Source organism: Eptesicus fuscus, chromosome 5, assembly GCF_027574615.1.
Source record: "Eptesicus fuscus isolate TK198812 chromosome 5, DD_ASM_mEF_20220401, whole genome shotgun sequence".
Taxonomy (NCBI): domain Eukaryota; kingdom Metazoa; phylum Chordata; class Mammalia; order Chiroptera; family Vespertilionidae; genus Eptesicus; species Eptesicus fuscus.
In genome coordinates, this window is record NC_072477.1 from 84,308,710 (window position 1) to 84,332,335 (window position 23,626).

At 40.7% G+C, this 23,626-nt stretch overlaps 1 protein-coding gene across 5 annotated transcripts in view; it reads left to right on the forward strand.

Annotated features, from left to right (window-relative positions):
* SCFD1 (sec1 family domain containing 1) overlaps positions 1–23,626 on the forward strand; it is a 121,357-nt gene that overhangs the window by 85,133 nt on the left and 12,598 nt on the right. For 4 of the 5 annotated variants that reach the window (XM_054716504.1, XM_054716502.1, XM_054716505.1 and 1 more), the window contains 2 exons: positions 14,596–14,649; positions 20,902–20,954. In XM_054716504.1, the coding sequence (XP_054572479.1) occupies positions 14,596–14,649; positions 20,902–20,954 (107 nt within the window). The remainder of the gene's footprint in view (positions 1–14,595; positions 14,650–20,901; positions 20,955–23,626) is intronic. The other variant, XM_054716503.1, reaches the window with a different exon arrangement.

Here is a 23,626-nt window from a genome sequence, read left to right on the forward strand (position 1 = left end):
TTCTATCTCTCTATCCCTCTCTCTTCCTCTCAAAAAAAACTAATAATAAAAAAAGCATATTTTTAAAAAAAAACCATCTCCGCTGGTGTAGCTCAGTGGTTGAGCACCGACCTATGAACTGGAGATCATGGTTGGATTCACAGTCAGGGCACATGCTGGGTTTTGGGCTCCATCCCCAGTGTGGGGTATGCAGGAAGCAGCCGATCAATGATATTCTCTCATCATTGATGTTCTCTCTCTCTCTCTCTCTCTCTCTCTCCCTTCCGAACTCTGAAATCAATAAAAATATATTTAACAAAAACAAAAAAAAAGTCTAGTATTACTAGAGAAGAGTGAAAAATCCATATTTGCTGTGTTTAATTAGATGGCTGATTATTTTTCAAACTTTCCTTCAGATACATTTCTTAAATACTTGGGAATATATTTAGCTTCCTCCCTCTTAGAAATTATTTTCAATATCTCTCATTCTATCTCTCGCCTGGTAAGGAGCTACTAGTAAATACTTACTGTACCTTTTTTTACTAGTTCACAGTACTCCCCTGAGTCTGTGTCAATTTATCTTCACTCTTTTGGATATGAAAAGTGAAAAGATACAAAGGAAGATACAAAAGATAGGAAGTCAGGCACATTAGAGACCACTGTACTGTACTTTACAATTTAACCTAATAGCTCTTAAAGAAAAAATTACTCATGACACTTATTAAAGAACAGTAAGGCAGACTTTATTTAGGGGCCCATCACAAAAGTTATTGATACCACCGCAGTAGGGGATTGCAGTTAGAGGGAGAGATTGGGCTCAGCTCCAAATACATCAAGTTAACTTGAGAATTTATAGTCAAGGAGCAAGGTAGGGTCAGTAGATGGAAAACTACTAAAGTAAATATCAGAGATAGAGGGGGATTCTGGCTAAACCAACCTAACAGGATTCTTGCTGAAGACAGACCAGTGTGATAGGATATCTTCTGGGAGATGGGAGAGGATGACTAACCTGATTGGATATCAAGGGTGATCAGATATTGAGGATGGGGGATTCTGGCCAAACTGATGTAGCAGGATTCTTTCTAAATTTGGAAAATGCAAACAAGCACAGAAGTTCAAAGGTCGAGGCTCAGTGGAAACCAAGCTCAGAAGAGCTTGAGTAGAGTTTCTCAGGGAGAAAATTTTTGTCACACCACGCTATTTATCATCAGCTATAGACAGTGATTTTCTTAGGTGAGACAAAAGGGAAGCACCAATTCCTAAGGTAATGGGTGCCTTTTGCTAGATAGACTTGTATAACCACATGTAGTTAAATTTATTTTTAAGGAGAATTACATATTTTTCTTAACAGTCACTTTTAGAAGGAAAACACAATAGTAAGACTCTCTAAACAAAGTATCACAAGTAACTCATGGCATTACAGATTTAAATCTTTGGAATCATCATATATATATTTTTTAATTCTTTATTGTTGAAAGTGTTACATATGTCTCCTTTTTCCCCCATTGACCTCTCCCACCTGCTCCCTCCCCCCAGCACAGGCCCTCATCACTCTACAGTCTGAGTCCATTGGTTATGCTCTTATGCATGCATACAAGTCTTTTGGTTGCTCTTTTATCCGCCCTCCTCCCACCCTCCCCTGCCTTCCCTCTGAGGTTTGACAGTCTGTTTGATGCTTCTATGTCTCTGGATCTGTTTTTGTTCGTCACTTTATGTTGTTCATTACATTCCACAAATGAGTGAGATCATGTGATATTTATCTCTCTCCGACTGGCTTATTTTGCTTAGTATAATGCTCTCTAGGTCCATCCATGCTGTTGCAAATGCTAAGAGTTCCTTCTTTTTTATAGCAGCGTAGTATTCCATTGTGTAGATGTACCACAGTTTTTTAATCCTCTCATCTGCTGATGGGCACCTAGGCTGTTTCCAAATCTTAGCTATTGTAAATTGTGCTGCTATGAACATAGGGATGCATATATCCTTTCTGATTGGTGTTTCTGATTTCTTAGGATATATTCCTAGAAATGGGATTACTGGGTCAAATGGGAGTTCCATTTTTAGTTTTTTGAGGAAACTCCATACTGTTTTCCATAGTGGCTGCACCAGTCTGCATTACCAGCAGTGTACGAAGGCTCCTTTTTCTCCACATCCACGCCAGCTTGTTGATTTGTTGATGATAGCCATTCTGACGGGTGTGAGATGGTACCTCATTGTCATTTTGATTTGCATCTCTTGGATGATGAGTGACTTTGAGCCTTTATTCATATGTCTCGTGGCCTTTTTTATATCCACTTTGAAAAGTGTCTACTTAGGTCCTTTGGAGATTAAACCCTTATTGGATGTCACATTGGCAAATATGTTCTCCCATGCAGTGGACTCCCTTGTTGTTTTGTTGATGGTTTCTTTTGCTGTGCAGAAGATTTTTATTTTCATGTAGTCCCATTTGTATATTTCCTCCTTGGTTTCCATTGTCCTAGTAAGTGTATTGGTAAAGATATTGCTATGAGATATGTCTGATATTTTGCTGCTTTTGGATTCTTCTAAGATTTTTATGGTTTCCCGTCTTACATTTAAGTCTTTTATCCATTTTGAGTTTATTTTTGTGTATGGTGTAAGTTAGTAGTCTAGTTTCATATTTTTGCATGTATCTGTCCAATTTTCCTAACACCATTTATTGAAGAGACTGTCTTGACTCCATTTTATGCTCTTGCCTCCTTTGTCAAATAATAATTGAGCATAATGACTTGGGTCAATTTCTGGGTTCTCTGCTCTGTTCCATTGGTCTGTGTGTCTGTTCTTGTGCCAGTACCAGACAGTTTTGAGAACAGTGGCTGTGTAATATAGCTTGATATCTGGTATTGTGATCCCTCCAACTTTGTTCTTCTTTCTCAGGATTGCTGTGGCTCTTCAGGGTCTTTTTTTATTCCAGATGAATTTTTGGAGAGTTTGTTCTAGGTCTGTGAAATATGCCATTGGTAATTTAATCTATAGATTGCTTTAGGTAGTAAGGACATTCTAGTGATGTTGATTACCAGTCCATGAACATGGTATATTTTCCCACTTGTTTATGTCGTCTTCTACATCATGTAGTTTTCTGAGTACAGATCCTCTACCTCCTTACTTTATTCCTAGGTATCTTAATTTTTTTTTGCAATGGTAAATGGGATTGTTTTTTTAGTTTCTCTTCCTGTGAGTTCATTATTGGTGTATAAAAATGTCAGATTTCTGGGTGTTAATTTTGTATCCTGCTACATTGCCGAATTCATTTATTAAGTATAGTAGTTTTTTGATGGAGTCTTTAGGGTTTTCAATATACAATATCATGTCATTTGCGAATAATGACAGTTCTACTTCTTCTTTTCCAATTTGGATGCCTTTTATTTCTTCTTGTCTGATTGCTATGGCTAGCACTTCCAATTCTATGTTGAACAGGAGTGGTGAGAGTGGGCATCCCTGTCTTGTTCCTGTTCTTAGGGGAAATGGTTTTCTTAGTATTTGTCCATTGAATATGATGTTGGTTGTAGGTTTGTCATGTAAGGCTTTTATTATGTTGAGGAATGATTCCTCTATTACCACTTTGCTGAGAGTTTTTTGTTTTGTTTTTTAAACAGAATTCACTTACTTTTTTAAAAATATATATATATCTTTATTGATTTCAGAGAGGAAGGGAGAGGGAGAGAGAGATAGAAACATCAATGATGAGAGAAAATCATTGATTGGCTGCCTCCTGCACATCCCCCACTGGGGGATCAAGCCCGCAACCCAGGCATGTGCCCTTGACCAGAATCGAACCTGGGACCCTTCAGTTCGCAGGCTGACACTCAATCCACTGAGCCAAACCAGCTAGGGCTTGCTGAGAGTTTTTATTAAAAACTTGTGTTGGATTTTATAAAATGCTTTTCTGCATCAATTGATATGATCATGTGGTTTTTGTCTCTCAGTTTTTGTATGTGATGCATCACGTTTATTGGTTTGTAGATATTGTACCAGCCTTTCATCCCTGGAACAAATCCCACTTGATCATGCTATATGATCTTTTTAATGTATCGCTGGATGTGATTTGCTGTTATTTTGTTGAGGATGTTAGCATCTATGTTCATCAGGGTTATTGGCCTGTAATTCCCTTTCTTTGTAGTGTCTTTATCCGGTTTTGGGATTAGTATAATGCTGGCTTCATAGAAAGAGCTTGGAAGTATTCTTTCCTCTTGAATTTTTTGGAATAGTCTGAGGAGGATCGGTGTTAGTTCTTTGTTGAATGTTTGGTAAAACTCCCCTGTGAAGCTGTCCAGACCAGGGTTTTTGTTTGCTGAAAGATTTTTTGATTGCTGCTTCAATTTCATTGGTAGTTATCGGCCTATTCAGATTTTCTGATTCTTCCTGATTGAGTTTTGGAAGAATGTATTTTTCTAGGAATATGTCCATTTCATCTAGATCGTCCAGTTTGTTGGGGTAGAGTTATTCATAGTATTTTTTTTACAGTCCTTTGTATTTTTTGTGGGTCGATTGTTACTTTACCTCTTTCATTTCTGATTTTGTTTATTTGGGTCCTCTCTCTTTGTTTCTTGGTGAGCCTGGCTAGAGGTTCATCAATCTTGTTTATCCTTTCAAAGAACCAGTTCTTGGCTCTATTGATCTTTTCTATTGTTATTTTGGTCACTATGTCATTTATTTCCTCTCCTGTCTTTATTATTTCCTTCTTTCTACTTACTCTGGGCTTTTCTTGTTGCTCTCTTTCGAGTTCTAAGTTGTAGAGCTAGATAACTTATTACCAGTTTTTCTTGTTGTTTTTGTTTGTTTGTTTGTTTGTTTTGTTTTGTTTTGAGGTAGGCCTGTAGTGCTATGAACTTCCCTCTCAGGACCTCTTTCATTATATCCCATAGATTTTGGATTGTTGTGTTTTCATTGTCATTTGTTGCCATGATGTTTTTTATTTCTTCTTTGACCTCTTTGCTAACCCAATCATTGTCTCTCAGTTTTTGTATGTGATGTATCACGTTTATAGGTTTGTAGATATTGTAACATGCTATTTAGCCTCCAGGTGTTTGATTTTTTATTGTTTTTATTGTAGTAGATTTCTAATTTTATGCCATTGTGATCTGAGAAAATGCTTGATATGATTTCAATCTTCCTGAATTTATAGAGACTTAGCCTGTGTCCTAATACATGGTCTATCTTTGAAAATATCTCATGTGAACTTGAGATGAATGTATATTCCATAGCTTTGGGGTGAAATGTTCAGAAGATGTCAATTAATTCCATCTGATCTAGTGAGTCTTTTAGGATTGCTGTTTCTTTACTGATTTTTTGTTTAGATCATTTATCCATTGGTGTCAATGGGGTATTAAAGTCCCCTACTATGGCCGAAACCGGTTTGGCTCAGTGGATAGAGCGTCGGCCTGCGGACTGAGAGGTTCCGGGTTCGATTCCGGTCAAGGGCATGTACCTTGGTTGGGGGCACATCCCCAGTAGGGGTTGTGTGGGAGGCAGCTGATCGATGTTTCTCTATCATCGGTGTTTCTAACTCTCTATCCCTCTCTCTTCCTCTCTGTAAAAAGTCAATAAAATATATTAAAAAATAAAAATAAAAAAAATAAAGTCCCCTACTATGATTGTATTGCTGTCGATCTCTCCCTTGATATCTTCCAGAAGTTTTTTTATATATTTAGGTGCTCCTATATTTGGTGCATATATGGTTACCAGAGTTATATCCTCTTGTTGAATCAATCCCTTTAGTATTATGAAGTGGCCTTCCTTACCTCTTGTTATGGTTTTCACTTTGAGGTCAATTTTGTCAGATATAAGTATTGCTACCCTAGTTTTTTTTGTTTTTTTTTTCTTCATTTCCATTTGCCTGAAAAAAAAAGAATTTCCATCCATTCACTTTCAATGTGTGTGAGTCCTTTGTTCTGTGGTGGGTCTCTTTTTAACAGCATATATATGGGTCATGTTTTCCTATCCATTCAGCTACCCTTGTCTTTTGATTGGAGCTTTTAGTCCATTTATGTTTAAGGTTATTATTGATAGATACTTGTTTATTGCCATTTTTATTTTTTATGCCTCTATTCTTTCTTCCCTTTCTATTTCTTCTTTTTACAGCAGTCACTTTTGCATTCTTGCATTGCTGGCTTGGTGGTAATAAACTCCCTTAGCCTTTTTTTGTCTGCAAAGCTCCTGATTTCACCTTCAATTTTGAATGATAGCCGTGCTTGATAAAGTATTCCTGGATTCAGTCCCTTGCTTTGCATCACTTTGTATACGTCATTCCTTTCCCTTCTGGCCTGGTGTGTTTCTGTTGAGAAATCAGTTGATAATCTAATGGGAGATCCCTTGTAGGTAACTTTCTGTCTCTCTCTGGCAGCCTTTAAGGTTCTTACTTTGTAGTTGACGTTTAAGTACGATGTGTCTTGGTGTCGTTCTTTTTGGGATTGTTTCAGACTTCGTGTGCTTGTTGTACTTGTGTGAGTTTTTTCTTCCCATAATCAGGGAAGTTTTCTGTCATTATTTCTCCAAACAAATTTTCTATTCCTTGCTCAGCTTCCTCTCCTTCTGGCACCCCTATTATGCAGATGTTGTTTCATTTGTGTTGTCCCAAAGCTCCCTTAGACTCTCCTACTGCTTTTTATGTGTTTTTTGTTGTTTTGTTTTTTACCAGTTTCTGCTTTGCTTGGGTGTTTTTTCAGCAGGAGGAGATGCTCTTGGCAAAAATACGTAATCCCTATATTTGGACTGATAGCCAACCATATGCACTATACTGCCAAACATTAAAAAATTGAACTGCTTTCTTACACCTTACACCAAACAGCTGTTGCCCTTAAAACCCCTCCTCAGCCCCCACCTTAAGTTCTGCCTTCACAGTTCACCCAGATTAGGTTCTGATTGGTCGGTGTCAATGCCAGTCAATGTCAAAAGCTCTGCCTCCTATGCAGCCATTGGCTCTTCTGGGAAATCCAGAACAGCCCCACTGACAGCTGTCTCTCTCTCCGGACCTGATCCGCAGTCTCCACAGCAGCTGCTGATCAGGCCCTGCCTCTCTCTCTCTCTGGGTCTTGCCAGCAGCCGCGGCAGCTGCTTATCAGGATCTGCCTCTCTCTCTGGGCCTATCTCCAGGCCTGATCCATAGCCACTGTGGCAGCTGCTAATCAGGCCTTGCCTCTCTCTGTCTCCAGGCCTCGCCAGGAGCCACAGCAGCTATTGATCAAGCCCCACCTCCCTCTCCCTCTCTCTCTCTCTCTCTCTCTCTCTCTCTCTCTCTCTCTCTCTTGGCCTCACCAGCAGCCATGGTGGCTGCTGATCAGGCCCTGCCTCTCTTTCCGGGCCTCTCTTTGGGCCTGATCTGCAGCCGCTGTGGCAGTGGCGAGGTTGTCAGGCCTCTGGCCAGCCCTGGGCCAGAGGCTGACAACCTTGCCCTGCCCACCCCTCCCACCTGCCTGCCAACAGCCTTGCTGTGATAGGAGCCTGTCGGCCACAGGGGAGGGGCCAAGAGGTGCTCCATGCACTTCCTGGTGACGGGTTGTCCGTCTGGTCGTTTAGGTTGTGACGGCCCTAGGCTATTATTAGTATAGATAGTCACATGATATATGTCCTCTAATGATGCCAGTAAATATGCATCTAAACTAATCAACCTAAGTATTTTATTGTGTTAACACAAAATTTGTTTTTACTTAGAGTACTTAAAATATAAAAATTAATTATTCTCTTTGACTTCAAGGCCCTTTTGTTTTCTTAAGATTGCAAATCACCAACAACTTTGATATAAGAAGTTTCTAACTTACAAAAATAAAATTTGAAATGACTCTTGGTTATCTGTGTACAACATTATTGCCATAATGACAAGATGAGCCATGCCACCTTTTTTCAAGTGGATGTTAATAAAACTTTTTAGGTTCAAATTAGAGGGAATAGTTTTGAATTTGGTAGGGGGAGAGTATGTTGTGAAATAAAACTAAAAGTCATATTACAAAACAGTCCAAGATGATCTTTTGTTGTTTAAAAAAAAAAAAGAAAGAAAAAATAGAGGATACTGAAGGGTGCACCTAAGTTTTAAATGTTAGTTTTTTCTGGGTGATTATTCATCTCTGAGTATCTTTATGACAAATTAGAGGCCCAGTGCAAGGATTCGTGCACCAGTGGGATCCCTCAGCCTGGCCTGCGGGGATCGGGCCTAAACCTGCTCTCCAACATCCCCCCAAGGGGTCCCAGATTGAAGGAGGGTGCAGGCCAGGCTGAGGGACCCCACCTGTGCATGAGTCTGAGCACTGGGCCTCTAGTTTATAATAATTAGAGCATAATATGCAAATCAACTGGACTGCCGAACAGTGGAAGGGCCGGCTGAGGCAGCCGGGGCTGTGAGGGCCTACTCTTGGATGAATTTCATGCATCAGGCCTCTAGTCCTATCTAATAAAAGAGTAATATGCAAATTAGCCATCACTCCACCACGCCCACCAGCCAATCAAGAACAAGTATGCAAATTAACCCCAACCAAGATGGCTTCGGCCACGGAGAGAACAAGAGGGAAGCTTGGGTTTCTCCGGCAATGGAGGAAGCCAAGCTTTCCGCACACCCTGGCCGGCCGAGGCCTCCACTCAAGGCTACAAAGTTTCAATTATAGAAGATAAATCCCAACAGAAATGGCGGCAGCCACGGAACTAGAGAGAGCAGGAGGCTAGGGTTGCCCCCGGTGATGGAGGAACCCAAGCTTTCCACACGCCCTGGCCAGCCCAGGCCTCCGCTTAAGGCTACAAAGTTTCAATTATAGAAGATAAATAAATCCCAACAGAAATGGCTGCCGCCACAGAGCAAGCAGGAGGCTTGGCTTCGCTCCAGGCTACAAAGTTTCAATTGTAGAAGATAAATAAACCCAGATACCAGGGCCTCCGCTTGGGTCGCCAGGGGGCGTGGCCGGCCTGCAAACCACCACAGGCCCCTAGCCCAGGCCACCCCACGCCCCAAGGGAACCCTCACCCTGATCCTGGACATCCTTCAGGGCAAAGCAGCTGGCCCTCATCCATGCACCAGGCCTCTATCCTATCTAATAAAAGAGTAATATGCAGATTGACCATCACTCCAACACACAAGATGGCTGCCCCCATGTGGTCAAAGATCCTGCCTCCATGTGGACACAAGATGGCCACCACAAGATGGCCAGCAGGGGCGGGCAGTTGGGAGGGACCAGGCCTGCAAGGGAGGGCAGTTGTGGGCAATCAGGCCAGCAGGGGAGGGCAGTTAGGGGGGACCAGGCCTGCAGGGGAGGGCAGTTGGGGGCAAACAGGCTGTCAGGGGAGCGGTTAGACATCAATCAGGCTGGCAGGGGAGTGATTAGGGGGTGATCTGGCTGGCAGGCAGAAGTGGTTAGGAGCAATCAGGAAGGCAGGCAGGCGAGCAGTTGGGAGCCAGCAGTCCTGGATTGTGAGAGGGATGTCCGACTGCCCATTTAGATACCTAAACGGGCAGTCGGACATCCCTCGAGGGGTCCCAGATTGGAGAGGGTGCAGGCTGGGCTGAGGGACACCCCCCACCCCTCTCCCCCCCGTGCACAAATTTCATGCACTGGGCCTCTACTCTATATATATAAAAGCCTAAGCTCAGGTCCCTCAGCCTGGCCTGCAGGGATTGGGCTGAAACCAGCTCTCCACCATCTCCTGAGGGGTCCCGGATTACAAAAAGGCACAGGCTAATCTATATATATAAAAGCCTAAGCATGGGTCCCTTGGCCTTGCCTGCAGGGATTCGGCCAAAACAGGTTCTCCAACATGTCCCGAGGGGTCCCGGATTGCAAGAGGGTGCAGGCCAGGCTGAGGGACCCCAGCAGTGCACGAATCCATGCACTGGGCCTCTAGTATGCATATAAGATATTTGGTTAATCTTTTCCCACCCACCTCTCTCCCCCCTTCCCTCTGAGATTCATAGTCTGTTTTATGTTTCCATGCCTGTGGTTTCTGCTCTTGCATTGAGTGTCTGCCCCCTGGTGGTCAGTGCGTGTCATGGCTACCGGCTGGTTGTCTGGTTGTCTGGTTGCTTAGGCTTTTATATAGAGAGATTCCTAAAATTCAGTTACAGAATCAAAGGAGTGAACATTTCTCTTTAATAAATTGTTCTTAATAAATATTGCCAAATTGCCCTCCAGAAAAATTATAGCAATTTGCCATGAATTACAGTGCCTGTTTCTCTATCTTCTTTTCAAACCTCGACGTGTGTATATAATCTTTGTCAGTCAGTACTTAATAATGAGTCTCTTGTTCTAGAACTACTTAAGCTAATCCAAATCCACTTTTAAAGCTATATTATCCTAATGTTCTAAAATAGAGGTACTGCGGTGGGAGATCTGGGGCATTTGGGGAACTAAAAGGAGAGAGATGTCAGAGAAGAGACTGCTAGAGATATGTTCTGTTTCACACTTTAAAAATTCTGAGTAATTTATTCCTCATATCTCTAAATATTGGTTTGGATTTTCTCTGATTGAATGTTGGAAGCTATAAATAAAATAGAAAAAATAGGATGCCTTGTCTAGTTTTTAGGTCACTTATAAGAGCTTTTTATGCTTTGTTTCTTGGGCAGCCTAAGTATTATGCATCGTAGCATCAGCTATCATATAAAACCATTTGAATGATATTCACAGATTTGGAATATATTTGTGAGGATAATTGTACAAGACTGATGAATAATTTTGCATAAAGTTGCATAATTTTAAAAAGTTTATATGTCACTTTCTTTTGTTTGTTTACTAAAGTAATCCCTCTTAAAAATGAATTAATAACATATAAATTGTAAGCAGTGAAATGAAGATAGGAGTACCTTTCTTTTTAAAGAAAAAACTTTAAAAGATCTATCATCCAATTGCAATGTATGACCCTTATTAAGATTTGAACAAGAAAACTGAAAAATAAATTGATGCAACAGGAAAATTTTAACACTAACTGGATATTGAGCTGTATTAAGAAATTGTTAATTATTTTAGATGTGGTAATAGTGTTAGATTTTTTTTAAGGCATATCTTGGAGATACGTACTAAAATATTGATAGCTAAAATTGTTTGATATTGGGAGCTTGTTTTGAAACAGCCTAAGAAAGTGAATAGTAGGTGAATATAAATGAAATAAGATTTGGCATGAGTTGATAATTATTGAAGCTGGGTGATGGAGGATTGGACTTATTTTATTGAGTTGACGTAATCCTGTTTTCTTGAGTTTATTGCCTTTAATATGCTATGATTTGGGGGGAAACAGACTTGATGTATTTTTCTATTTCCTCATCTGTGGATGTTGATGTGGATATCGGATTCACCTATAGATTCCTTTCTGGTTTATAATTGCTCCTATCTATACTTCACTGGCAACATTCCACCCCTTCTATCGTTGATACATCCCTCATTGCCAGTATATTTCCAGTGTCGATACCTCATCTTATTCTTTACTGGCTGATAATCTTCAAGATAGGCATTCTCTTCAAGGAGGTCCACATACTACTTTTCATTCTGCAGGGCTTTGATAATCAGGAAACAGCAACTCTTGTCCCAACATTACTGCTGACTTCAGCATCACCGTGTCATTCAAGCCCAGGGCTGCAAGGGGAGTTAGAAAAAGCCACCATAGACCAGGTGGCAGTATGGAGCAACAAGTGGCTAATTCTAGGAGAGCTAGAGGGGCAATCATTTTTAACTGTTTTGGATATAGGGCTGTATTGTCTTTTTTAAATGTCTGTTTTTTAATTAATGTGTATATTTTATTTCAGATTTGTTTTTAAACAATCACAACATCAGAAGTAAAATTAACATTGTTTTTATTTAAACGTTTACAGTGATTAAAATCACAAAACATGACTATGGTCATAAACTAGGAAGGGTTCTTAGAAATAGATTTCTCACTATTTTTTTTCTCTCCAGGTAAAATTTCCAGTTTATGTATTTGAAATTTGAACATTTTAGAAATAGTGGTCCTTAATTTAGGATATTCATTGTATATGGGACTTTGTCTCTCAAATCTATATTTACAGAGGCTTTCAATTAATGTATACAATAATATATTTTACTTTATTTCTAAAACTGCAGTTTATGTATACATACATAAAACTAAATATATATATATATGTATGTATACACACACACACACATACATATATGATACATATGTGTGTATATATATATATATATATATGCTTGGCAATTTTTAAAACAATGGGTTTTTATTAGATTAAATTTCATTCATACTTCTTATATTGAGGCACACAAATTTTTTTGTTTCTAGAGATAAGTAAGGTAACAGTCCTATTTGTTTTATGAAAAGAATTATATGGTTTGTTCTGTTTTCTCGCTGTTGCCTCAGTTCAGTTTTTCAATCAATAAAAGTTGATTAATCTTATATGTAAATTATTAATATAAAGCTGATTTTAAAATGATTAACTCAATCCAAGCCTTGATTTAGGCAAAGAGTAAAAAGTTGGTGAAAGAGAGGTCTCATAAATTGTTTTCTAAAATACTCTTTCTTATACCTTTGAAGACATCATATATTTCCTTTATCATCCTCTACACATGAAGTTTCCCTTTATCTGTGACAGTGTGTGAATATTGTATGGGGCAGAAGTGGTAAATGATTCTTTTGGCGTTATCTGGTTGTAAAGACCAGACAAAAATACAAAGAATTGTCTATGGGCTTATGAACATTTGAACTATTCTGCTAGAAAGAAATTTTTCTTAGGTTATTTAATGGCCTTTTCACTGGTAGGCTTGTCTTTGTTATCTACTGAGCTATAAAATAAAAAGCAAAATTTGTATCTTTTTAAAAAATCTTACTTTTTAAATATTGTTGAAAGTTTTACTTATGTCCCCTTTTTCCCCCCAATGACCCCTTCTAGCCCACCCTCAGCCCCTGTCCCCTGTTGTCTGTGTCCATGGGTTATGTATATGTGCATACAAGTTCTATGGTTGATCTCTTTCTTCCCACCCATCCATCCCTGCCTTCCCTCTGAGATTCGACTGTCTGTTCCATGGAAAAATCTTTTATACTAAATAAATATTTATTATGAGACATTGGTGTAAATATTAAAATTTTCAATTATTTTCACTAACATAATAAAAGTAATATGACTTATGGCTTTATTATTACAAAATCTCGTCAGAATTTTTCTTCATTGCACAAATCAAATAGTACAATTCAGGGAACTGAAGAGTTATATGTAAATAAAGAAATGTATATAAAGTTAATTTTAGTAAAATCTTATATGTTGCAAAGTACTCCATCATTTTCTGTTAGTATTGCTTAGAAAAAACTTGCAACTATAGTTTTTTCTTTCGGATAAAGCATTTTTATAGATTTAAATTTGCACCATTATTGCTTAGAGAAAGTAATGGTTTAGACTTTTTCTTTCATGAACAAACTCAATTTTACTTGAAACAAACTTAAAAGAACATTTTTGTGCTACTTTTTTTTTCTCTTTAATTCTAAATAATAGAATTCAGGAAGCACATTTAGTCAGCTTGAGCATTTGGTGCTGTGTTTATATTAAAAAGTTCCTGGCCAACACAAATATCAGATAATGAAATAGCTTTTAATTTTAAAAGGCTTTTACTTGCCATCCAGAGAAAGTAAAAAAAAAAAAATGCATATTTTTCTGTTTGCTCAAGGCAGTATTTTCCTAGTGATAGTCCATTTTAGTAACACTAAAATGTTGTATTGCCTAAGGAAAGTAAAACTCCTTGCAAAATAGTAATGTGCTATATACAGATATTTAAATTATCTGACTTAATGTTGCCTTTGTTGTGTGAAGTCTCTAAGATTCAAAACTTTTTTCCAGAACTTCCTGTACAGCTCACAAAGGAAATATCAGTTCAAAGTAGGCAGAATACCATCCCAGTAGGAATGCACTTTGAATAGGCATAGTAGTCACATAGTAAATTTTCTATACTCCATGTGTTGTTATTTTCAAAATAATGATAAAAATCATCAAACTGAAATGTAACAATAGTATTACTTATCCCAAAGGCATGTAGGCATGTCAAAAGGCAATCTTGTGCCAACAACAGTATTATACATTTCATATTCAAGGTGCAATTTGTTCCATAAGAAGACATTGCAGAATGTCATTGAAAATTTGGAATTTATCCTGGGAAAAATAAAAATGGTCAGTAAAGTTTGTATATATTCATTTCCCCATTTTTAAAAGAGCACAAGTATCTTTTGGCTTAGAAGAATATACAGTAGAAATGAAAGAACTCTAGTAGGTCATTTAATCTCATACATCTTCACAAAGTTTAAGTTACTCTGTTTTTAAAGAAACTTACAATTTGCAAAGAGGAAATGAAAAAAAAAATAACAATAGGAATCTTATGTGATCAAAACAAAAGCTTTCCATTGCTAGTATTTAAAAAGCAAACATCTAGCAAAGTAAAGAAGCCCAAACATGTAAAATCTAGATACACATTAAAAGGACCTTTTGATTTAGAATTATGTTTTTCTATGGAAACTTGAGTAGTGCCAAGCTATTTACATCTATGAAACCATTCACAGAATACTTAATCTTAGAATGTGTTCAGTTGGAAGGTAAGCATACTTAACTGTAGAATGATTACATTGTTTGATAATAGAGAACAACTTTTCTCATGAAAATACTAATCTCTTCCACAGAATCTACCTGTTACTCGTATTTTAGACAATCTCATGGAGATGAAGTCAAACCCTGTGAGTAGCATGTAACATTATACTTGTAAAATTCTTAAACATATCAAACTGACTATATGAAGGTGATAAAAGATGAATTTGTTGTGACCTTAATTACAACAGACTACATGAGGGGAAGAAAAGAGTCCATGTTCTTTTTTAGCCGATATCACAGATAATGGGAATTGGTTTCTCAGCTACTAACAACCATTCTGGCAGTCCTCATCCAAATTAAATGTATATTCTACATGTATAATTTAATATAAAATATAACCTAAGGAGCACATTTCTGTAAATGAAAAAGAATAGTAAGTAAGTATCAGCTGGTATAACAGAAAGAAAACCAAACAAATTTAATTTTCTAAAAATTAGAGGAATGCATAGTGAAATTTTTAAGTGTATGTGTTCAGGTGGTACTAAACTCTTTGGGGCTGAAAAGTAAATTGAGAGATAAAATGTTGAGTGAATAGACAAATGAGTAAATATTGTTACCATTTACTTAAAGAATCAGTTTCCAAGCTATCTCTATATATAAAGGGTTAATATGCAAATTAGCTGGAATGCCTTAGGGCCGTGGTCGGCAAACTGCGGCTTGTGAGCCACATGCAGCTCTTTGGCCACTTGAGTGTGGCTCTTCCACAAAATACCACGGCCTGGGTGAGTCTCTTTTGAAGAAGTGGCGTTAGAAGAAGTTTAAGTTTAAAAAATTTGACTCTCAAAAGAAATTTCAATCATTGTACTGTTGATATTTGGCTTTGTTGACTAATGAGTTTGCCAACCACTGCCTTAGGGCGTCACAACTGGCTCAGGAGGAGGCTGCATCACAACCAGCTCAGGAGGAGCTGCGCATGCAGATGGGTGGGAGGGGGCTGCATGCTGCCCCCAGCCCCAGCAACCGCAGGGAGGCTGGGGCTGGGGGCTGGCCGGAGCGAAGACACAACACACTGGGGCGCCTGCTCCGAGCTGCCGTGGCCAGGCTGGGCTGAGGGGTGCCTTCCCCCCACCCCAGTGCACGAATTTCATGCACTGGACCTCTAGTCTGTTTAGAATTCGAGAAAGAAATGTAAAAATTGCTACAATCTGTTTCTTAAAACAGCCCAGCTTGTTAGTGTGGCAACTAGAGAGTGGTTGTCATCATAAGAGTCTGGAATTAAGAAAGGCAGCATAATCCTATTCCCAGCAATAGTTTGGGTTGATCTGGATTATTTTAGACTTGGTAGCAAGGTTTAAGATCCCAGCCTAGAAAGAGAATGAGAACAGAATCTTCACATTAATGTGTAAGTTTTTTATAATTATTAAAACATAATTATACTGTTAAAGGAAATTAACAAAAATAATTTTAAATCTGCCCATATGAAAACAAAGATACAGTGTAATAAAACATTCCCCATAGGAGCAATTACAATTATGAAAGGAGTAAGGGTGTTGTCTATAATAATAATAAAAGAATTGGGTTTTTCCATCTGGGAATCGATATAGAGAAAGTGGCATACCATCTATATACATAAAAGCCTAAGTGACCAGTCAACCGAACAACCGGTCGACTGGTCGCTATGATGACGCACTGACCACCAGGAGGCAGATGCTCAACACAGGAGCTGCCCCCTGGTGGTCAGTGGGTTCCCACAGCCAACCTCCCATGGCCAGCCAACTTCCTGTGGTCCCTCCCCCCAGCCAGCCAGCCCCAATCGGCCCCAATTGCTGGCTAGGCCGAGGGACCCCACCTGTGCATGAATTCGTCTACCGGGCCTCTAGTAATAATGGACTTTATTACTACATCCTAGAACCGTGGTCGGCAAACTGTGGCTCGCGAGCCACATGTGGCTCTTTGGACCCTTGAGTGTGGCTCTTCCACAAAATACCACGGCCTGGGCGAGTCTATTTTGAAGAAGTGGTGTTAGAAGAAGTTTAAGTTTAAAAAAAAAGTTTAAGTTTAAAAGAAATTTCAATTGTTGTACTGTTGATATTTGGCTCTGTTGACTAATGAATTTGCCAACCACTGTTCTAGAATATATGAGGAAGGAGCTCTCTTGAAAAGCCTGCAAGAAATACATACTTATTTCTTACATACATATTCTTAGCGAATATGACTTCATTATAGGCAGTAGATGTCTGAAAGATATTCCAAACAGTAATCCTACCTAATAAAAGAATCATATGCAAATTGATCATACCTCCGCTACACCAACAAGCCACGCCCACCAGCCATTCAGGAGCGAGTATGCAAATTAACCCAACCAAGATGGCTACAGCCACGGAGCGAGCAGGAGGCTTGGGTTTCCCCAGCAATGGAGGAAGCCAAGCTTCCCACACACCCTGGCCAGCCGTGGACTCCACTCAAGGCTACAAAATTTCAATTACCCTATCTAATAAAAGAGTAATATGCAAATGAACCAACACCCTGCTACACCCACAAGCCACGCCCACCAGCCAATCAGGAGGCAGTATGCAAATTAACCCAACCAGGATGGCTGCGGCCACAGAGAGAGCAGGAGGGAGGCTTGGGTTTCCCGGGTGATGGAGGAAGCCAAGCTTTCCGCACACCCTGGCTGGCCCAGGCCTCTGCTTAAGGCTACAAAGTTTCAATTATAGAAGATAAATAAATCCCAACAAAAATGGCGGCAGCCACGGAGCTGGAGAGAGCAGGAGGCTAGGGTTGCCCCGGCGATGGAAGAAGCCAGGCTTTCCTCACACCCTGGCCTGCTTTGGCCTCCGCTTAAGACTACAAAGTTTCAATTATAGAAGATAAATAAATACCAACAAATGGCTGCCACCTCGGAGTGAGCAGAAGGCTTAGCTCCACTCAAGACTACAAAGTTTCAATTGTAGAAGATAAAAAAATCCCATATACCAGGGCCACTGCTTGGGTCGCCGGGGGGCATGGCCGGCCTGCAAACCAGCTGACCCTCACCCATGCACCAGGCCTCTATCCCATCTAATAAAAGAGTAATATGCAGATTGACCATCACTCCAGCACACAAGATGGCTGCCTCCATGTGGTCAAAGATCCTGCCCCCATGTGGACACAAGATGGCCAGCAGGGGAGGGCAGTTGGGAGGGACCAGGCCTGCAAGGGAGAGCAGTTAGGGGGGACCAGGCCTGCAAGGGAGGGCAGTTGGGGGTGATCAAGCCTGCAGGGGAGGGCAGTTAGGGGTGACCAGTCTGGCAGAGGGGGGAAGTTGGGGGCAAACAGGCTGGCAGGGGAGCAGTTAGACATCAATCAGGCTGGCAGGGGAGTGGTTAGGGGGTGATCAGGCTGGCAGGCAGAAGCAATTAGGGCAATCAGGAAGGCAGGCAGGTAAGCAGTTGGGAGCCAGCAGTCCTGGATTGTGAGAGGGATCCCAGATTGGAGAGGGTGCAGGTTGGGCTGATGGACACCCACCCCCCATGCACGAAATTCGTGCACCGGGCCTCTAGTAGAAGATAAATAAATCACAACAAAAATGGCAGCAGCCACAGAGTGAGCAGGAGGCTTGGGTTTCCCTGATGATGGAGGAAGCCAAACTTCCTGGCATGCCTCGCCTCTGCTCAAGGCTACAAAGTTTCAATTATAGAAGATAAATAAATCCCAACAAAAATGGTTGTGCCCACGGAGCAAGCAGGAGGCTTGGGTTTCCCCGGGGATGGAGGCAGCCTAGCTTTCTGCCCGCCCTGGCCTGCCCTAGCCTCCACTCAAGGCTACAAAGTTTCAATTATAGAAGATAAATAAATCCCAGATACCAGGACCTCTGCTTGGGTCGCCGGGTGGGGGGGGGAGGGGGCGTGGCTGGCCTGCAAACCACCACAGACCCCTCACCCGGGCCACCCCACACCCCAGAGGAACCCCCACCCTAATCGGGGACACCCTTCAGGGCAAACCAGCTGGCCCCCACCTGTGCACCAGGCCTCTATCCTATCTAATAAAAGAGTACTATGCAGATTGACCATCACTCCAACACACAAGATGGCTGCTCCTATGTGGTCAAAGATCCTGCCCCCATGTGGACATAAGATGGCCACCACAAGATGGTCAGCAGGGGAGGGACCAGGTCTGCAAGGGAGGGCAGTTGTTGGGCGATCAGGCCAGCAGGGGAGGACAGTTGGGAGGGACCAGGCCTGCAAGGGAGGGCAGTTGGGGACAATCAAGCCTGCAGGGGAGGGCAGTTAGGGGTGACCAGGCCGGCAGAGGAGGGAAGTTGGAGGCAACTGGGCCTGCAGGGAAGGGCAGTTGGGGGGGACCCAGGCCTGCCAGGGAGGGCATTTAGGGGCAATCAGGCTGGCAGAGGAGGGAAGTTGGGGGCAAACAGGCTGGCAGGGGAGCAGTTAGGCATCAATCAGGCTGGCAGGGAAGTGGTTAGGGGTGATCAGGCTGGCAGGCAGAAGCGGTTAGGGCTAATCAGGAAGGCAGGCAAGCAAGCAGTTGGGAGCCAGCAGTCCTGGATTGTGAGAGGGATGTCTGAGATTGGAGAGGGTGCAGGCTGGGCTGAGGGACACACCCTCCCCCCCGTGCATGAATTTCATGCACCGGGCCTCTAGTAAAGAATAAAAGTATAAATAAATGTGAAATTTTAGACTGATACCTAATCTATAAGGGGTCGAGGAAGTTTAGTGTATTTTATTACTATCCCTATCTTGAAGCTGAGATGATGAATAATGACCGTGATAATAGTAATAGCTAATATTTATTACACACTTAAGTGCCTAATAAGAATTAAATGAGATAATATGTAAAAAATGTTTTGAATGGTTCTTCTGTTTGCAGATTAGTTGATTTAGAGGCATTGAAAAGATTAGCAAAGTGCACTAAGTTAGACCTAGCTAGTAATCTTGAGTGTATCTTAAAGGCTTTAAAATGCTATAAGCTAATTCTAGGTGCATTCTTATCACTTACATTTGTTAATTGAGTGTTCTCTTTTTAATTGTCTTAATTGAATAAACTGAAAAAAAAGGATTAAGGCTGTATCAGATAGGTTTTATCTTGCCTTGTAAATCTAGCCTGTAATGGTTTCCTGGATCAGAGTATTAATGGATCTGACGCTGTATTTGTTTCACTGAGAGTTCTATGATTGATTAGCACTGAGTACAAGACCTGATAGTGGCAACACATTAGTAGTTTGTCATCAATCAGGTTTGGATAGCGCCATCCATACTGTAGGAAAGAATGAGTTCCTTTGGCTGATTGGGCCATGGAAGGACAGAGGGAGGCAGAGATTAGTAATTGATTACACCATAAGCAGTAAAGCAGTACTTTCCAACTCCTTTAATATCAAGACACTAGTTTTCAATATAGAGGAGGTCCACAACCCCTTATCCAACACTTCTGATCCAAAATGTTCTGAAAACTAAATGATTTTATAGAACTCATTTGGTGGCAAACCTAACCTTAATTCAAGTTGAGGCTCTATAGTTTTTAGTTATCCTCCTTTATATTGATATTTAAATATTTAACTGCTGAAATGTTAATGTGGCAGATGATGGGGTACTGCCCACTGGGAGTGTAGCCATGTACAGTTTATGTATGATGTTATCTATCAAAAAATTTTTTATTTCAAAATTCCAATATACATATAACTCCAAATGTTTCAAATAAGAAATTGTGAACCTGTATTAGGTATTCTGTACATTCAATAAAATCATGGACATATAGCCCTAGCCAGTTTGGTTCAGTGGATGGAGCATGGGCCTGAGGACTGAAGGGTCCCAGGTTCGATTCCTGTTCAGGGCACATGTCCGGGTTGTGAGCTCAATCCCCAGTATGGGGCATGCAGGAGGCAACCAGTCAATGGTTCTCTCTCATCATTGATGTTTCTCTCTCTCCCTCTCCCTTCCTCTCTGAAATCAATAAAAATATTTTTTTAAAAAAATCATGGACAAAGATAATAAAATTCTAAAAAAAAAAAAATACATCACTTGTAAACCTGATACATTTTCAAGAAGCAGTATGCATAATGGTTAAGAGTGTGGGCATTAAAACTAGATTACCTGGGCTCAGATCCTGGAGTTAACATAAATGCTAATCATGTGACCTTAGCAAAGTTATATACTCTATGTATTCCAGCTTGCTCACCTGAAAAATAAAGATAATAATAACTCCCTCATTGATATTATCAGGATTAAGTTATTTTATTGAAAGCAGTAGAATAATGCTTAACACATAGTAAGTGCTTGGTAAACGGTGGTGGTAGTGGTTACACGTTCTACCAGATTAATAGATTCATTAAAATAAATTAAGCCAAACTATACCTTTCTGAAGAGAAATTCCATAGTCATGGTAAAATTCTATTTTTTTAATAGGAAACTGATGACTTCAGATATTTTGATCCCAAAATGCTACGGGGCAATGACAGGTAAGCAGCTCTTGTGTGTTTGTTGTAGGTTTCCCCACTCCTGCCAAGAATGGGAGTAACGTAATTATTTTTGTTATAAATTAGTAACTGCTTAATATTAAAAATTTTAACTGCATAGAAAACTGGTAAGTAAACCCAGAGATAATCACTGGTAATTATACTTAAAATGTTTTGGTGCTTTTCCTTCCAGGATACACACAAAAGTACCTTTAGATGTTTTTTGTTTTGTTTTTAGTGAAGTGATGGTGGTATAACAAGCTGTGGGGGGAAGGAGGATCTTGGATAATATGTTTTTAAATAAATACTCTTTATTGGACCAAATGAAAAAATGTGTCTTTATGTTAGATACCAGTTGAGTTCTTTTTAGGGAGGGTAAGGGGGAAGGGGTGTTTTGTTGTTGTTAATCCTCGATATTTTTTCCATTGATTTCTAGAGTGGAAGGGGAGGGGGAGAGAAAGAGAGACATCCATCAATGTGAGAGAGACATATCGATTGGTTGCCCCCTGTATATGCCCCGACCAGGGCCAGGGATCGAACCTGCAACCCAAGTACATGCCTTGACCAGGAATCAAATCCAAGACTCTTTAGTGCTCGGGCTGATGCTCTAACGACTGAGTAACACTGGCCAGGGCAGATACCAGTTGTTTTGTTGTTTTTATTTTTTACTTATCTGGTCCATGTAATCTAAGTCACTATGGATTGCTGTAAATACCGTATTTTCCGGCACATAAGATGACTGGGCATATAGAAGATTTTCCTGGGTTAAAAAGTCGTCTTATACACCGGAAAATATGGTACTTCTTTTTGACAATGAAATGTTCTACCGATAATTTCTATATTTCATGACAAAAATGGTGTGGTATTTATTTTATTATGAATATTATTTTTTAAGATTTAATTCATGGTGGTATGAAAAATAGCCTACAAGATGCAGAAAAAGAATAGGCATATTTAGGAGGGAGGAAAACCTTGGAATCATTGTCTTTAGCACCAGAACTTGAGTGAAGCTGCTTTCTTGCTTGTCCCTTATGTTTGGGATCTTTAGAACTTTGTCTTTGCTTTACCCCAAGCTTTCACATCTTTGTAGGTAATCAGGATAGATAATCTAATCACTAGATAGCTGATGATTGGTAGTTTTGGTAACTTAAAAGGTTATTCTCATTTTTGAACTTATCAGAAATACAAAGTTGCAAAAGAAGCTGCTGATAGCAGCTACAGCTGGCAAGAAGGAATTGACAAAGGATAAGTTATAGAAGAGAGAGATGAAGAGTGACAACTAATGGGTATTGGGGCTTCTTTTGGGGATGACAAAAAAAGCTCTGAAGTAGACACTGTTAATGGTTTTACAACTCTGTAAATACACTGAAAACCACTGAGTGCACACTTTAAAACGGTGGATTTTACAATTCTTTTCCTATCTCGGTATTCTCCAGGCTACATTTTTTTTCCTTGCATTTGCATATGCTAACAAGTAAATAACATTTTTCTTCTTAGAAACTTACTGAGGAACCCTTTTCATCTGACTGTATGTTAAGTATGATAATGAGGAGGAATACTGGCATTGATAAGACAGGAGCTCAGGCTTTCCTTCTCTGAGCTATCTCCTACAACTGGATCTGGGTGATTAGTAACTAGTAATGCTGTGCTACTTAAGTCTTACCTCTCCTCATTCCACTTCTACTCTTAGAGCAACTAAAGCCGTGGTTGCCCACCGGTGGTCCTTGGACCACTGGTGCTCCGTGAGGTCCGAAAGGTTGGTGACCACTGATTTAAGGAAACCTTTGGATCAGTGGTCACCAACTGGTGGTCCGCGGGACACTGGTGGTCCGTGAGGTCCGAAAGCTTGGCAACCGCTTGAAATTAAAGCACTCTAGAAGGAAGTTCAATACTGAGGAGGTGTTTCAATCAGGTGTGCTCTGGTCTCTGTGGAATATTCCAATAGACCATAGAAATGACAAGATGATAGGACTGTGAAATCAGCCTCTGAATAACTAAGGGAAGTTACAATAGCTCTCCTCTCTTGGTTGGGATTTTCAAAAATTGCTTCTGAGGAAAAACTGAGTTGTCTTTGTGCAGCCTATTTTAGCACTCAAAACAAATATACATCTGATTCACAAGAGCTTTGAAAATGTCTTTATAAAAAGACCTCTTGGACACTAAGGAAGTATCTTTAAACTATATTATAAATATCTTACCTTATAATAGACAAATATGCAAATTGACCGCACCTTTGCTACACCCAAGCCACGCCCACCAGCCACGCCCACCTGGAAACCATTGCAGGGACGTTGGGGTGTGGCGGAGCCCAAGGCCGGGAAAGCTTTCCCGGCCTTGGGCACCAGCGGGGAGCCTGCACGGATCGCAGGCAATGACCAGGGGGTCGGCTCCTGTGATACTTAGCAGGGACGCTGGGTGCGGCCGAGCCCAAGGCTGGGAAAGCCTCGGGCGGAGGCTTTCCCGGCCTTGGGCATCAGCGGGGAGCCTGCACGGATCGCAGGAAACCACTGGGGGTCAGCTCCTGTGATCCTTAGCAGGGACGCTGGGTGCGGCCGAGCCCAAGGCCACTGCCTGGGGCCAAGCCCCGACCCTGAAAGAAGGCAGAAGGCGGTGGCCACAGCCAAGGCCTGGGTCCCCGGTGCCAGCAGAAAACTGGTGCAGGCAGCCAGGTGAAT